Source organism: Oncorhynchus mykiss, chromosome 15 (assembly GCF_057628025.1).
Source record: "Oncorhynchus mykiss isolate SJ-2025 chromosome 15, ASM5762802v1, whole genome shotgun sequence".
Classification (NCBI taxonomy): Eukaryota; Metazoa; Chordata; class Actinopteri; order Salmoniformes; family Salmonidae; genus Oncorhynchus; species Oncorhynchus mykiss.
In genome coordinates this window covers 32593504-32607752 of record NC_143036.1, presented here as the reverse complement: position 1 = coordinate 32607752, position 14249 = coordinate 32593504, and the positions used below count along the sequence as shown (strand labels likewise).

General features: G+C 42.4%; 1 protein-coding gene across 1 annotated transcript; it reads right to left on the bottom strand.

The window, feature by feature from the left end:
* Positions 1 to 2621: 2621 nt before the first annotated feature.
* inhbaa (inhibin subunit beta Aa) lies at positions 2622 to 14046 on the bottom strand. Its single transcript, XM_021563084.3, has 2 exons — positions 13071 to 14046; positions 2622 to 5380 (listed from the first exon to the last, which is right to left on the bottom strand). Exons 1-2 carry the CDS (start codon positions 13510 to 13512, stop codon positions 4587 to 4589), a joined length of 1236 nt encoding a protein of 411 aa, XP_021418759.3. The 5' UTR covers positions 13513 to 14046; the 3' UTR covers positions 2622 to 4586.
* Between the last annotated feature and the right edge of the window lie 203 nt (positions 14047 to 14249).

The following is a 14249-nucleotide window of genomic DNA, read 5'->3' as shown; positions in this document are numbered from 1 at the left end:
GAAGGATATAACCCCATCCACTTTGCCAAAGCACAGCCCCCACACCACTAGAGAGATATCTTCAACCACCAACTTACCATCCTGCGACAAGGCCGAGTATAGCCCACAAAGATCTCCGCCACGGCACAACCCAAGGGGGGCGCCAACCCAGACAGGAAGATCACGTCAGTGACTCAACCCATTCAAGTGACGCACCCCTCCTAGGGACGGCATGAAAGAGCACCAGTAAGCCAGTGACTCAGCCCCTGAAATAGGGTTAGAGGCAGATAATCCCAGTGGAGAGAGGGGATCCGGCCAGGCAGAGACAGCAAGGGCGGTTCATTGCTCCAGAGCCTTTCCGTTCACCTTCACACTCCTGGGCCAGACTACACTCAATCATATGACCCACTGAAGAGATGAGTCTTCAGTAAAGACTTAAAGGTTGAGACTGAGTCTGCGTCTCTCACATGGGTAGGCAGACCATTCCATAAAAATTGAGCTTTATAGGAGAAAGCCTCCAGCTGTTTGCTTAGAAATTCTAGGGACAATTAGGAGGCCTGCGTCTTGTGACCGTAGCGTACGTGTAGTTATGTACGGCAGGACCAAATCGGAAAGATGGTTAGGAGCAAGCCCATGTAATGCTTTGTAGGTTAGCAGTAAGACCTTGAAATCAGCCCTTGCCTTAACCTCTTGGAACCACCCCCTCCGGATCCGGGATAATTGTCATCAACTACGCTAAATAGCATAGCGCAACGGTCAAATAATCTTACTCGAAAATATTCATATTCATGAAATCACAAGTGAAATATAACGAAACACAGCTTAGCCTTTTGTTAATCACCCTGTCGTCACAGATTTTGAAATTATGCTTTACAGCGGAAACAATACAAGCGTTTGTAAGTTTATCGATATACTAACAAAACATTATGTACACATAGCGGCAGGTAACTTGGTCATGAAAATCAGAAAAGCAATCAAATTAATCGTTTACCTTTGATGAGCTTCAGATGTTTCACTCACGAGACTCCCAGTTAGACAGCAAATGTTCCTTTTGTTCCATAAAGATATGTTTTATATCCAAATACCTCCATTAGTTTGATGCGTTATGCCTGGGAATCCACCGGAAATAGCGGTCACGACAACGCAGACAAAAATTCCAAATTATATCCATAATATCGACAGAAACATGGCAAACATTTTTTATAATCAAACCTCAAGGTGTTTTTCAAATATCTATTTGATAATATATCAACCAGGACAGTTGGCTTTTCACTAGGACCGGGAGGAAAAATGGCTACCTCTCTGTTTTGCGCAAAAATGCCACAGAGCCAACAACTGACCACTTAGGCAATGTGGACGTTTAAAAACATTAAGATCCACAACATTTATTCCATGGGACATTTATTCCAAAACTAGGTCCAGAGTATGACTGTGACAGTGAGTAGGTCCAGAGACATGTTGGACAAAACCCACTGAGTCCTTCCAACTTCCTGTAATATACATTTAGATAATATATATTTTTTAATCATTCATTAATGTAGTCCTTGCCACATGCTTTGAGCGTTGGCGCAAGTGTAGAAGGATTCCACCTTTTTCTGGTATTGTCACCTTGCATATTTGATGGCTCATTCGTAGCATTGACCATAGCCTCAGGGTTATTTGCCATAGCCCTATGTGTGGTGGCCATGTCCTTTAGTTTGGCACATATCTCAGTGTTAATCCAGGGCGTCTTTTAATTAATGACCATCAAAAGGCTATGACCCACAACTGCTGCTCACCCAAAGGGAACACCCTTCTGTGGTTTCTGCTGGCCTTTTGATCCTCAGCTACTGAACTATTATAATCTGCAAGCCATTTCGGTGTTCCCCTTGTCATTAAGAGGGGGTGGCTCTATTTTTAAACAGTCTGCCTAACACTCAGCTTTATGTCATCTTGACAATGATATATTTGGCCATTTTAGTGTTTCTTTCCGCTTTCGGAAAGAAGAGTCTTTCTACTATACAAGCGTGAGCACAGTAGATGTATGTGACGAGCTCCACCCGCAGCATGACACCACATTCTGTGGGCAATGGATAGGAAATACAAGGCTGTCCTCATGGCTTGGTCATTTCCTTCATAGCCAAACCACTGTCTCTCTTGTTTTGGTTCTTGTCTTACCTCATCAATGTAAACTGAGCTGGCCGAGGTCTACTCATGAAAGACACCATGTGCTCTGTGAGCAAGTAGTCATGCAAGCGTTTGCACGCAAAATATCCTCTCCAAAACATCAGCCTGTCTTTGGTTTTCATGTTGCTCTCATTGGTGTTTTGCGTCAGTTAATCCGTGACAGTTTTATCTCAGTTAATCAACTCAATGCCAATAATGTAAAAAAGACTTGAGTTAGTATCTGATAGACGGTTTCCATGATGATGGAATTCTTGTGCATGTGTGTGTGTGTGTGTGTGTGCCTGTGTGTGTGTGTGTGTGTGTGTGTGTGTGTGCGTGCGCTCACACATAAGGTCAAATATAGGGCTGATCTTCTTTTATGGTTTATGCTTATGGGTAACCCATTGCTTTGTGTTTTATGAATTTACCACACTGGACTGAATATGCGTAGAACACATTTTCAGAGATTTCCCAAAACCAAAAACAACACATTTCTGTTTTAGTGTACATCCTTTTAACTTTAATGGTGAAGCGAAACAAAACAAAAATACTTTAAAATAAATTAGATAGAAAACTTAGCCACAAGCACGTTTTTGATTTGTACAACAAAGCAATGCAACATATTGGTATCTGGATATCCATATATACAGAATAAAATAATATTTTATTCCACTTGTTTCAGTGTCAATTATTTTGTATTAATAAAATAAAATGAAAACAAATACAACCACATTTTTTTTTCTTCTTTTTTAAAATGTTTTCTCTATTAATATTTGTGTATGCATCAATGCAAAATGTAAGATACATTGTGCTTCTATAATGTTTAATGAGTCTATACTTCAAGACACAACTTTGTGAGAGAAGGTTTCGGTAACACTTTATTTGACATCCCATTTTAAATGTGCATACTTTGCATGGTATTAACCAATAATCTATGTGCAATGGATACTTTCTTGGACAGTACTTCAACACTATCAGCATTGAAATAGAATTCAATACAACTGGTATCTGCTGTATCTAGTACCAAATGGTATATTGTGAAGCTTGTGTCAATGAATCTCAAGGAAGCTAAAGTGTAATGACTATGTATTGATAAGGTAATTTCTAAATAACTACCCGGTAAACAGTGGGCAGGAAAATAAAGTGTTACTAAGTTTCGAATTGCTTAATTTCAGACATCGAAAGAAACCAACCCTCCAAACAATTTGTTTTACTTTTTGTAAGATGGGACCTTCCAATATTTGGTGAGATATTTGGAAATATTAAACTGTTTTAACTAGATCTTCAGGATATTTCCAAATTCAATGGACACATTCATTTTCCTCCAAAACACGACAACATTGGCCTACATAAGTGCTTTTTTTGTCAGTTACATTAATAATACACTCTCCAACAACATAGTAATGTGTGAAAAACATAGGTCAGAGTGAAGCATTATGGGAAATTACGTTTATGTGCAGGAGCTGAAGGAATGTTTGGGCACTGATGCTAGGCTATGCTAATGCTGACCTGGACGTCTTTGTGAAGTGATTGCTAACAGCCTCACAGTGACAGTTGGCAACGCTCACACAAACTCTTTGGTGTGGTCAAAAAAATGCTGTAGTCATAAATGTGTCTACGTGTTCTCGAAATGTTTTAAACTCATGTGCTCTATTGATTTGTCCATTCATAAGTGCTTTTAAACCTCTTTTAGAATACCATTTATATTTGTGACTAGGCTGATCAGAATGTTGGTATAGTGCAAACTGAAAACGTTCGTAACGTTTTTAAAAACAATAAACAATAATATTATTATCAATAACAAAAATTATAATAATTATACATAGAGAAATGTTTGGTTCCAGCATCTGGTCAAACTTGTTTCTTTCAAGTATCTCTCAACACACACACACCACACACACACAAACACAGGCACACTAAAACAAACGTAAAACATAGTTTTAAAAAGTTTTCCTTATTTATGTTTTCAAAAAGTAAACAATTGAGAAAATGAAACAGGCAAAATAAAAATACAAATCGTAATACTTGACAAGTTGCATAGTTTTGAGATTTTTCAGGCACCTCATTCGCATGGTCTCTCGTCTTGCAGTGCATTAAAGGAGCAACTACACCGTATCTGGGTCACATAAATATCCTCTCACCTCACTCTCTTTGTTTTGTAACAAAAATATATTAAATATTATTTTCTTTTTTTTTCTGAAAGTGCCGCAGAGACTTCTCTGAGTTGTAGATACCCCCTGGACTTGCCGACGACCGGAGAACAAGCCAGTCATCAAGTCCAAAAAGGAGTCGGTCTTGACAAGTGTCATGCGCTTAAGAGAGAGCGAGAGATAAAGGGAGAAGGGGAGAAGAACAGTGACTCAATGCATTCTCCTTCCTTCATCTACCTCCTCTTCTTTCATTTAGTTCTTTCTCTCTGGGCATGAGACCAACCTCCCAGCCCCTCTAGTTCCGCTAGGCTTTTAGGAGCAGCCACACTCCTCTACGACCATGTTCTGGATATCCTTTTTGACGATCTTCTGCTCCTCGTTGTAGTAGAGCATGGACATGGCGCGTAGCCGCGTCGGCACGCAGCACGACTTGATGTTCTGGAAGGGTGCGTAGCCCCGTATGCGGTAGTGGTTGATGACAGTGGAGTGGAAGGACAGCGAGGAGCCTGTAATGCTGGCCACGTGGCTGGGGCAGTCGCCTTCGCAGTAGTTGGCGTGGTAGCCCCCTGGCGCTATGATCCAGTCACTCCAGCCAATGTCCTTGAAATTGACGTAGAACTGGCGCTTGCAGCAGGCACTCACCTTGCCGTCGCACTCCAGGCCCCGCTTGCGGCGCCGCCGTGGCTCACCGCCCTCACCCTGCTGCACCACTGCCATCAGGAAGGGCCGGTGGGACTGCTCCCGCTCCTGGCCGCTGCTGGCCGACACCAGGATGGGCGTGGCGCCAGCGTTGGCACACAGCGGGCAGGAAACCCTCAAACTGAGTGTACTGCCGCCGCGCTTCAGCAGGGCCTGGACGCTGGCCGAGACTGAAAAAGTGTGCCAGCCGCTGCGCCGCGTGTCCACCACCTTCTCAGCCAACGGCACCGGCGCCGTCTCCTCACGGCCGTCTCCACCACGGTGCTGCTGCAGCAGGCGGATAGTGACCTTGGCACGGCTGCGGTTGGTCTTGGCTAGCCGGAGGAAGATCCATACATTAGCCTCCACCAGAGACAGCTCGCCGCCCTCTTTGGAGATGAGGAAGTTGACCGCGCCCTGGGAGTCGCCTACAGAGGAGAAGTAGAGAGAGGATCGGAGGATTAGATTAGTAAAACTCTGTAATAAAGTCTGAGCTCATATCAGTGTAAGTGAAGGCTTTGCTGCCTGGTCCTTGAACTGCAACGGCCACATCTGAGTCTGATGGGGTGTGATAGGGCCACATCAATGGGACAGAGTAATTTTAGGCATGGCGCACGTATCATTAGCATTGCCTTGCTTGACATGACTTCACACACAGTAAAGTTCTGATCTGTTTTTTTTTTCAATTAACTTTTTGGGGTTCAATAAATCAGAAAATGTGGGGACGTCATTTGGAAATGAATGTGTTATGTGCAATGCTAACAACAAAGTGAAAAGTATTTACAGGAGAGAGTAAAAATGTACATTTTGGGTACAACATGCAAATATGTTTTGTGACCTGTACACAGTCACTCACTGCACACACACACACACACACACACACACTCATTCACAAGCACGAGCAAGCACATGGCATGACACAACACAAGAGGACTGTCCATGACGTACTTAACAAACCCATCACAGAATATAATATAACATGGCAAAACAAACTTTGTGTCACCTTTACTGGTGATCATTATGGCAGCACACAATAGCCAGAGGCAAGTCTTTCAGAAATGTAGAGTAAGAGGTTGAAGGATGTCAGTTATTGCCCATAATAAGTACCCTTTTCACAAGCAGATGTGAATTCACTTGTGATGTGGCAACGTGTCTTCACTAGTGTCACTATGGGAGGCCTGCTGGTGTATTTGAGCTCAAATCTCTCAGCTCTGGATCAAAACTGGCTCATGTCCATGGCCCTAAGCAGAGGCATGGAGCAAGCCTCTGGAAAGCTTCTTCTAACAGATCATTTAGAACGTCTAGGCTAATCCCTTGCATTTACATAGGCAAATCTTTACAAAGTGATGTCTCAACAGCACATACTGTAAAGCTCACTTTCTGGCTATTAACTTTGGCTTTGTGTGCTCAGAGTAAGATATTCCTTTCCTCTCTCTTTTTGTGGACAGACACTGCGTGTTGTTGATGAGCTACATGTCCACAGTGGCTGTGGTGTCATTATTAGATGGGTCTGTTTTTTTTAACTACACAAATGTCGCTTGAGTTGGACAGCCAGCATTTGTCATTGTAGACTCTCCCTCTTAGAAATCCCAATGAGCCCCAAACTATTCCTAGTACTTCCATGGAGGTCATCATCAATGATTTCTGTTTGTTTACCCCACATTTGGTTGCAACAACAATGGCGACAGTTCTCTCTGTGTGTGTGTTTTTGTGCGTGTGTCCACAGACCATACCCATCTGTCCAAACACAGCCGCTGCATCACAAACGCAGCCTAAAAATAATGGCCGTTTGCCAGCGGTGGCTCCGTCCATTGTTCCTACTTAATCCTGCACTGGGGCGAAAGAATGGGACTTGCGTTAGAGTTTCCTAAGCTGTACAAACCAAAGGGGGCCCTAACCCAAAGAAAACCCGCCCTTGGAAGTACATTTGAGTACACCGCTGCTCAACATGGTCCCTGAAAACATTTGTGAGAAAAGAAGGGGGAAAAGACTAAAGAGAGGTACAGTAATCCCTGAACAATAAACACCAATTGTGCTGACAAGAAGGACAGTTTGCGCAGCTGTCGCACACACAAAGATAGAAAATAACATTGACACATTCCTACCTCCCCCTTTGCTTGTCTTCAAAAAAAGGAGATGGAGTGAGGGATGGGCACGAAATACCTGAAAGCTTAGAGGAGTATAAGTGGGGGGGTTCTCTTCTATCCAAGTACTCTCCTAATGAATGTGTCCAATAATCCCACTCTTTATCCAATTTACCTTTGGAGGGAATAATGGCCTTTGAACTTTTTGATCCTTGAGGTTCCAGTCATATTTTATGGAGTTCTAATACTCCCACAGCCACTCCTGAGGCATCATTTCCATGAAAAACATAACAGAAAGATGCCACTATAACACACTATTGAGGCATATCTTGTTTACCAATTTAAGAGAAATGGAAATTGTTTTATAAAGGTTTACTGCCTAATTTGAGGAATGCCTAGAAATTCACATGAACTCAATCCTATACAATCTGTGTCATTTTATCAGATTTTTTTGCAACCTGAGGTGAACTGCAAGTTGTGGTGGAGATAGCAGCTTTAATACCTGCCAACTCAAAGTCCACTAGTAGACCTACTTTCAGAGCAGACTAAACAGAGTACTTTTTTTCATATTTGCGTCTTGGCAGCTGCAATTTTTTAAGAGTTCTGGTTTGATAGATCAAGCACTGAAAGATTATGGCTTAATGTCTCCTGGACAGCATCAGGTATAACCACATTTTATTTGTAAATATCTGAATTACATGAATGATCATCTTGATAAGTAAAAGGCTAAATGCATTTCTTGAAAAATGTAACGTTGTTCACAGAATTGTAGCTGCATTTTTCTCTGAACGTGCCAATCATCTCATTCCTCCCAAGTGGATCGCTCTTCAATTTCGTACTTGCCTGCTCTAACAGCCATATGTGGCTCTCAAGATGCTCCAGGAATGTTCCTGGTATGTTCTAATGACAATGACAGCAATGTTTGGAGAGCTCTTGTACAAATAACCCAGTGTTCTATGAATGCCATTAGGATATACGTTAGATGTTATCACTCACCAACAAATTGAATCAGTTACATTTTAAGAATGCCTCTAAAACATGCATTGCAATTGTCTTATAATAAACTTGTAAAAAATGTTGGACGCTATCTCATGTGTACCTGAAGTCATTCCAATAGCATTCCCTAAACACTATTACAGGTTACAAGTCTAAGCCTTGGCTCATTGAATAGCACATTCATAAAGGGCAAAAACGACAGTAAAAAAAAATGTATCATAAGGAATAAGGTTTTGACGTGTCTCTCCTATATCTAGGAGATATAGGAAAAGCTCTGTAAATATTTTTGGTTTTCTGGACACATATTTCGTTTTTCTTTGTTGGCACAAAACTGCCAAACTTCCATTCTTTTTTTTTTTTACCGGAACCAGGTTACCTTCAGACAAGTCCTATGACACTTGTTGGGGGTCGAGAGCAAAACATATAGTTGTCATTTTAGTTTAGGCCAAACCGTTCAGACGCTAACGTTTTCATGAGGAGGCCGATTTTTGGGACGTATATCCTGATGTCATTCATAGAACACTGGGTTATTTGTACAAGAGCTCTCCAAACATTGCTGTAGCTCGGCCACCTTCCACCGCAGGTGTGGAAGGCCGGTATAAGCAGATGTGGTGGATTGAGACGCAGCCCATGCAAAAACAAAACTGATTTTTTTTAAATTATGTTACTTAGGTTGATGCACGGATTTGTAAATCGTAACCCTTAGGAAAAAGTCAAACTAACATTCCATTTTGGCTGAGTTGATCAGCTGACCACCGACTGACCACAGGAATCGCAAAGGTCAGTTGTGCCATCGGTCAAGTAGACCCTTTCACTTACTTCCCGGGACTCTCAGCCTTGCCATCTGGTGCTCCACTATCTCACTGTCAAAAAGAATCTGTGCTGGCCTCTTTGGAAGGAGATGAACCAGCGGTGGGCTTCATTTATGACCCTGTACACACAATTAGACACCCAAACCCAGGAAGCATTTGCTCTGAGGCACAGCAGGCCAAGGCATCACAGGCCAAGGCACTCCCAAGACCAATGAGAAAAGTTTGAGAGAAACACTCTAACCTTTGAAGACTGGGAGACACTCTGTCTCTATCTAGCTGCTTTATTAATAATTTCTGTTTGGCTGGACTTTGATAAAGGAACTAGAACCGTCTCTATGAATCAACGTTTTGCCAGTCTTAGAGCCGGGACATTTTCTTGACGCGCTTTTGGAGTAGGCCTTGGCAGCATAATCATAATTTGGAGACATCAGAAATGACTCTGTGTCGGCCATGTCACGCCTAGGCTCTTATAAAGGGCTTTGGCCTCACATTTCTAAACATATTTTATTGCTCTGACTGCTAGCAACTAGCACAATAATGAATGGTAGTGACAGCATTGAGGAAAAAAAACTTTTGAGAATTTTCCTTTTTCCTTCAATATGCTTTTTTTTTAGTGTTCTGCTTTTAGCAGCACTGATGGTTCATTCATTGCATATACAGATATAGGATCTTAATTTGATCGCCATGTTGCAGGATACATTTCTTTTTAATGCAGTAAATGTTAAACTTGTAGTGTATTTGAAATTTCAGACTTGATGTATTGCAATTGTCTTGTAAACTGGCTGAAATGAAGATCCTGCATCTGTATACTGTTCCCAAGGGAGAGATGAGACCATATATGTGGGAAGTAGGAAGTAGGGGGGGCTGAGGGTGCAGCTCCCCTGACAAAATGAAAAATAATAATGAAAAATGAAAAATAATAATAATAATAACCCCCCCCCCCCCCGGCCATGGATGACACAATATCTAACAGTAGTTAAACAGCAGTTAAACCTCTCAACCATGCAGGTTGACAAGCCAAACAAGAGACTCAAGGTTATAAATGCCAATTTAGGCTACAGTACAAGAATGTGCCATTGTATGCCATTTTGGACCATAATCTAAAAGTAATGGAATATTATTGGAGAGGCATGTGAAGGGAGCCACTCTTTTGTAACTGATGTGGAATGTGACCAAGTCAATGTCAGCCTCTCAAGTCCTTGTGAGAGGAGTCCTTGAGGTTGATAACTGTGCTGAATACACAAAATACATGACCGAGGAGGCCATTTTATTGGAACAATTAATTAACTTACACTTAATAGGCAGAGGATAGCTGTTTTCTCATACAAATTGACATGTTAAAAAGCTTCTGTCTAATGCTTATCTCTAAGCCAAAACACCTGTAGTCTATGTAGCCTAATCAACATGGCCAGAGAATGCGGTGCAGTGAGAGATACACTGTGACCGGAAGATAAATGTGGACATCGGAATTTCACTAATGATGTGTTTAATTAATTGCTGTCCTCCACGGGTAGGTGGGTTGAAAGGGAGAGTGAATGCAGACTGTGGAGGAAATTGGCACTACCAGTATTCGACACTTTCCCCCCAGTGAGCAAGGTTTTTTCATGGGAGACTGTCCCAACAGCCCAAAATAATTATTGAGGTCCATATTCCGTTGAATGAAGCAATTATATGCAGCAGAACACCCCTACTGCACGGTTAACCCTAGTTATTTACATGTTTTTTATTATTATGAAAGACCCCCAATCGGAAGTGTGGGAGTCCACTCTTACTTTTTAATCTAAAGTTCATTCAAACGCCTATTCATATCAAACGGGAATGTTATGGGTTTTATATTTAAGCAATCAAGTACAGAGAACGTGAATGTGGAACCCAATGGTGACCCACACAGAAATCTGAAAGATTTCTTGAGTAGCCCACTCATGTCAAAACTGCTCTGAATAAAGATTATGTAACTAAAGTCAGGCCACATCAATTTCTCGTCACAAATGGACTTCATAGAATGATTTACTACTCACAGGCTGATCACTTGAGCTTTGAAATAGGTTAATGACTAAACATTTGGTCTCAACGTATTAGCTGTGACTGCATCCAGTTTAATTCAACTTATTGAGTAATAATTTGCAGACAATATTTGTATAACTAGGGCCACAGTATGGGCAAATGATGCACTCTAGGGATACGAACCAGACTGTATCCCCATGTAGTGTGTATGGGCATAGCATGGTAAAGCCTTGCTAAGAGATGTATCAGTGAGAAATGTAGGCATAAGCAGAACGGAAAAAATTAACAAAATGTCACTGTTGGAACTATATTTTCAATTGGAAATGTTGCATATCTTTTTGTCGGCTTGCTGATTTATGCTAAGGCATTGGGGTAATATTTTGTCTGTCTGTTGAATTGATGTGAACTCGAGACATGGTATTTATGGTGGCATACAGATGTAGGATCATAATTTGATCACTTTTTTGTTGCTTTATTTCCACTTTAAAATGTCAAACTTGATTTGCCCTACAAAAAAAATGCATCAACCCCCACAAAAAAATGTCCATGAATTGTAATCCACATCATAACTCACATTTCCTGTTACTGCAGGATTAACTGCAGGATTATTTTCCTCCTGTAGCGAACTGGCTCAAATTTGTACTCCCTGACTCAGGTATTCCTAAATGGTTCAACTGTTCTTTGAAGTGTATGCTGTTGAAAATGTCAGGGGGGGAACCTGGCTTCAGTAATGAGCAGCATAACATATTCTACTGCAAGGAAGGTAAGGAAAGGAAGGTAAGGAAAGTATTTTTTGACTCGGCTTTGTTTCCTCAACCTCATGACTCACATAACCTCATGACTCACATAACCTCAATACATGAATCAATCAATGTAAAATGATTTTAACACGTTTTTCTCCCAATTCTGAATTGCAAAGTGTTGCTTTCACTGCCATGTTATAGCAACTTGACAACTCTTTCTAAGTGTACTGTAAAACACATTCTAGAATAAACATTTCTAGAATTCCTAAATTAAAGCTATTTAACTACCACTATACAAGAAGAGTCTACTTTGAAAATGTACGTAGTTTTCCTAGAATTCTTTGCTTGTACCTCAGGTTTTTTTTTATTTTTACCACATAACAGGAACAACAACTTGACATCACACAAGGGAGGAAATTCTCATTCAAGTCTAAGTATTGGTTTTGAACACACACTGTGTGAGTGTAAGTACTGCAGTGGGATTCGCTAAATTTAGTCTGTCAAGTCTTAGTGAAGAGAGGCTCTTGAACTCACTGCAAATGTCAGTCATGACTTGGAGTGTACATCCTTTACACTCTCATTCAAGCACTCCTCTCTCTCCCCCTGCTGCGACATAGACCCAAGACCACTCAAAATCACCTTGCCAATTATACAGTGCTGTATTTATGAATCCAATAACCCTGTCTCTGACCCTTTCCAAAATACTGTACCGTTAAACATTCTGCACCTTCAATGACAGTCACAGTTTGCATTGCAAGGAAAAAGGAACAATGTTCTTTCGCTGACACAGTTCAGCTTTTTCTATATCCCATTTCCCCCTCCTGGACTATCTGAGGCAGAGCAGACCCAGATCTCTCTACACATCACACGCTTGACAGCATCACTCCACAGTCAACAGCCATCTTTAAACCCGTCTTGGAAGAAGAAAAACGGAGTAGAGGCAGTAACTGGATAATAGTTATTTTTTGTTTAACCTGAGGAGCCTTTCTTTCAATAACTCTCTTTCTCGCTTGCTCACTCGCTCTCTCTCTCGCTCTACCGTTTCTGAGCAAAGCGCTCGCTTGGTCTCCCAGTGCGACCGCACCACTCTGAATAACATCACAGCTGAGGGACTCAAGCCTGGGGGATTTCTAAGCAGATAATTGGTATTCTTTAAATCAGCAGGAGGTCATTAAGGACCTGAAGGGAGGGGTGGCAGGGGAAGGGGAGGATGCAAGCACCTCTCTGGGTAGAGTCAACAGGTTCAACTGTTCTATCGCACAGGTGGAAATAAGCAGGTATACACTACCCCCCTCCTCTCAAAGAATTAGGTCTGCAAACCTGCCAAACTGGGTTTCAGTCCTATAGCCTTTGTAACGTTTAGCAAGGCTGCCTGTTAGTTTTTTGCCTCCTTAGACAATAACCTTTCTGTTGTCCTTTCTATCTCTCTCTCACACACGCACGCACAATCACCCCACCACACACACCTGTGGCACTCACCAGCCTCTGCAAAGGTAATGATCTCAGTCGTCTCGGCCATGTCAGCGGGGTCGAGACGCCCGTGGCCCTCGTCCTCAATCTGGACGCTGCCGTCCTCGGCCACGCGTCCCACATGCAGCTTGCGGATGGCATTGAGCAGAGCAGCGCGGGGCACCGGATGCGTGACGTTGGGCCGTGCCTGCAGGTGCAGCATGTTGAGAATGTGCCTCTTCACCGCCTCCACCACGTCGGTTTTGCCGCCGTCCTCCTCCTCGTTTAGCCGTGCCAGGGCACATGACGGGCAGTTGGTGACCTCCGGTGCCAGCTGGGATTGGGACTGGGTTTGTGGTGGCGTCTGGCCACCACCCATCGCTAAGGAGTCCGCCATGGGCAAAGAGCTGCCACCGGCGCAGCTATGGGTAAAGAGCAGAAGGATCCCACTCAGCAGGGGCAGAGGAGACATCCTTGATGAGACGAGGTCTGCTGTCCAGACAACTAAGAGCAACTCAGCACGCACCAACTGGCAGGCGAAATGATGATTGGCGGAAAAAGTGTAGGTCCTCCTGCCAAAAGAGGGGTGGGGGGAAATCCTCCAGACAAAGTATACTTAAAAACTCTGGACAAATAAATACTAAGACTTGGACTAAAAGTTTTTAAAAAGTGACACCTTAAACTGAAGGAAAAGTGAGAACAAAAAATTATAATCCTTGTATTGAAAAATGAGAGATGGATGGAGAAAGAGATGTGTGGACAGAAGATGGTCTTGCCAGTGCTGGAGCGGAGAGGATGGCTGGTCCTTTGGGAAGTTTTGTGTGGGAAGGGCAATCGTCTTCAGAAGGTTACCCCAGGGAAGTGGAGTTCTCTGTAGAGGTCTGGGAGTGCTCTCTGTGCTCAAGTTGAATGGTTTTGTGAGAGTGGGCAGGGCTCTGTCTTTGCTGTTTCTCTCTCTCTTTCTCTCTCTCCCTCTGTACTTCTCCCTGTGTCTTACCGTAATTATACCTTCCTCCTCCCTCCCTTTCCTCCTGATCCCACCCTTTACTATCTCACTACTTCTGACTCATGTGTTTCACTAACTTTGCCTTTATTTATTTATTTTGGATTGTACTGTGTCTCACAGTGGAAGGCTTGCAAAAGTGTTGTCCATTTTGATTAAACACATTTGAAAGTGCTTTAGTGGCAAATTATTTGCACTTCAAATGT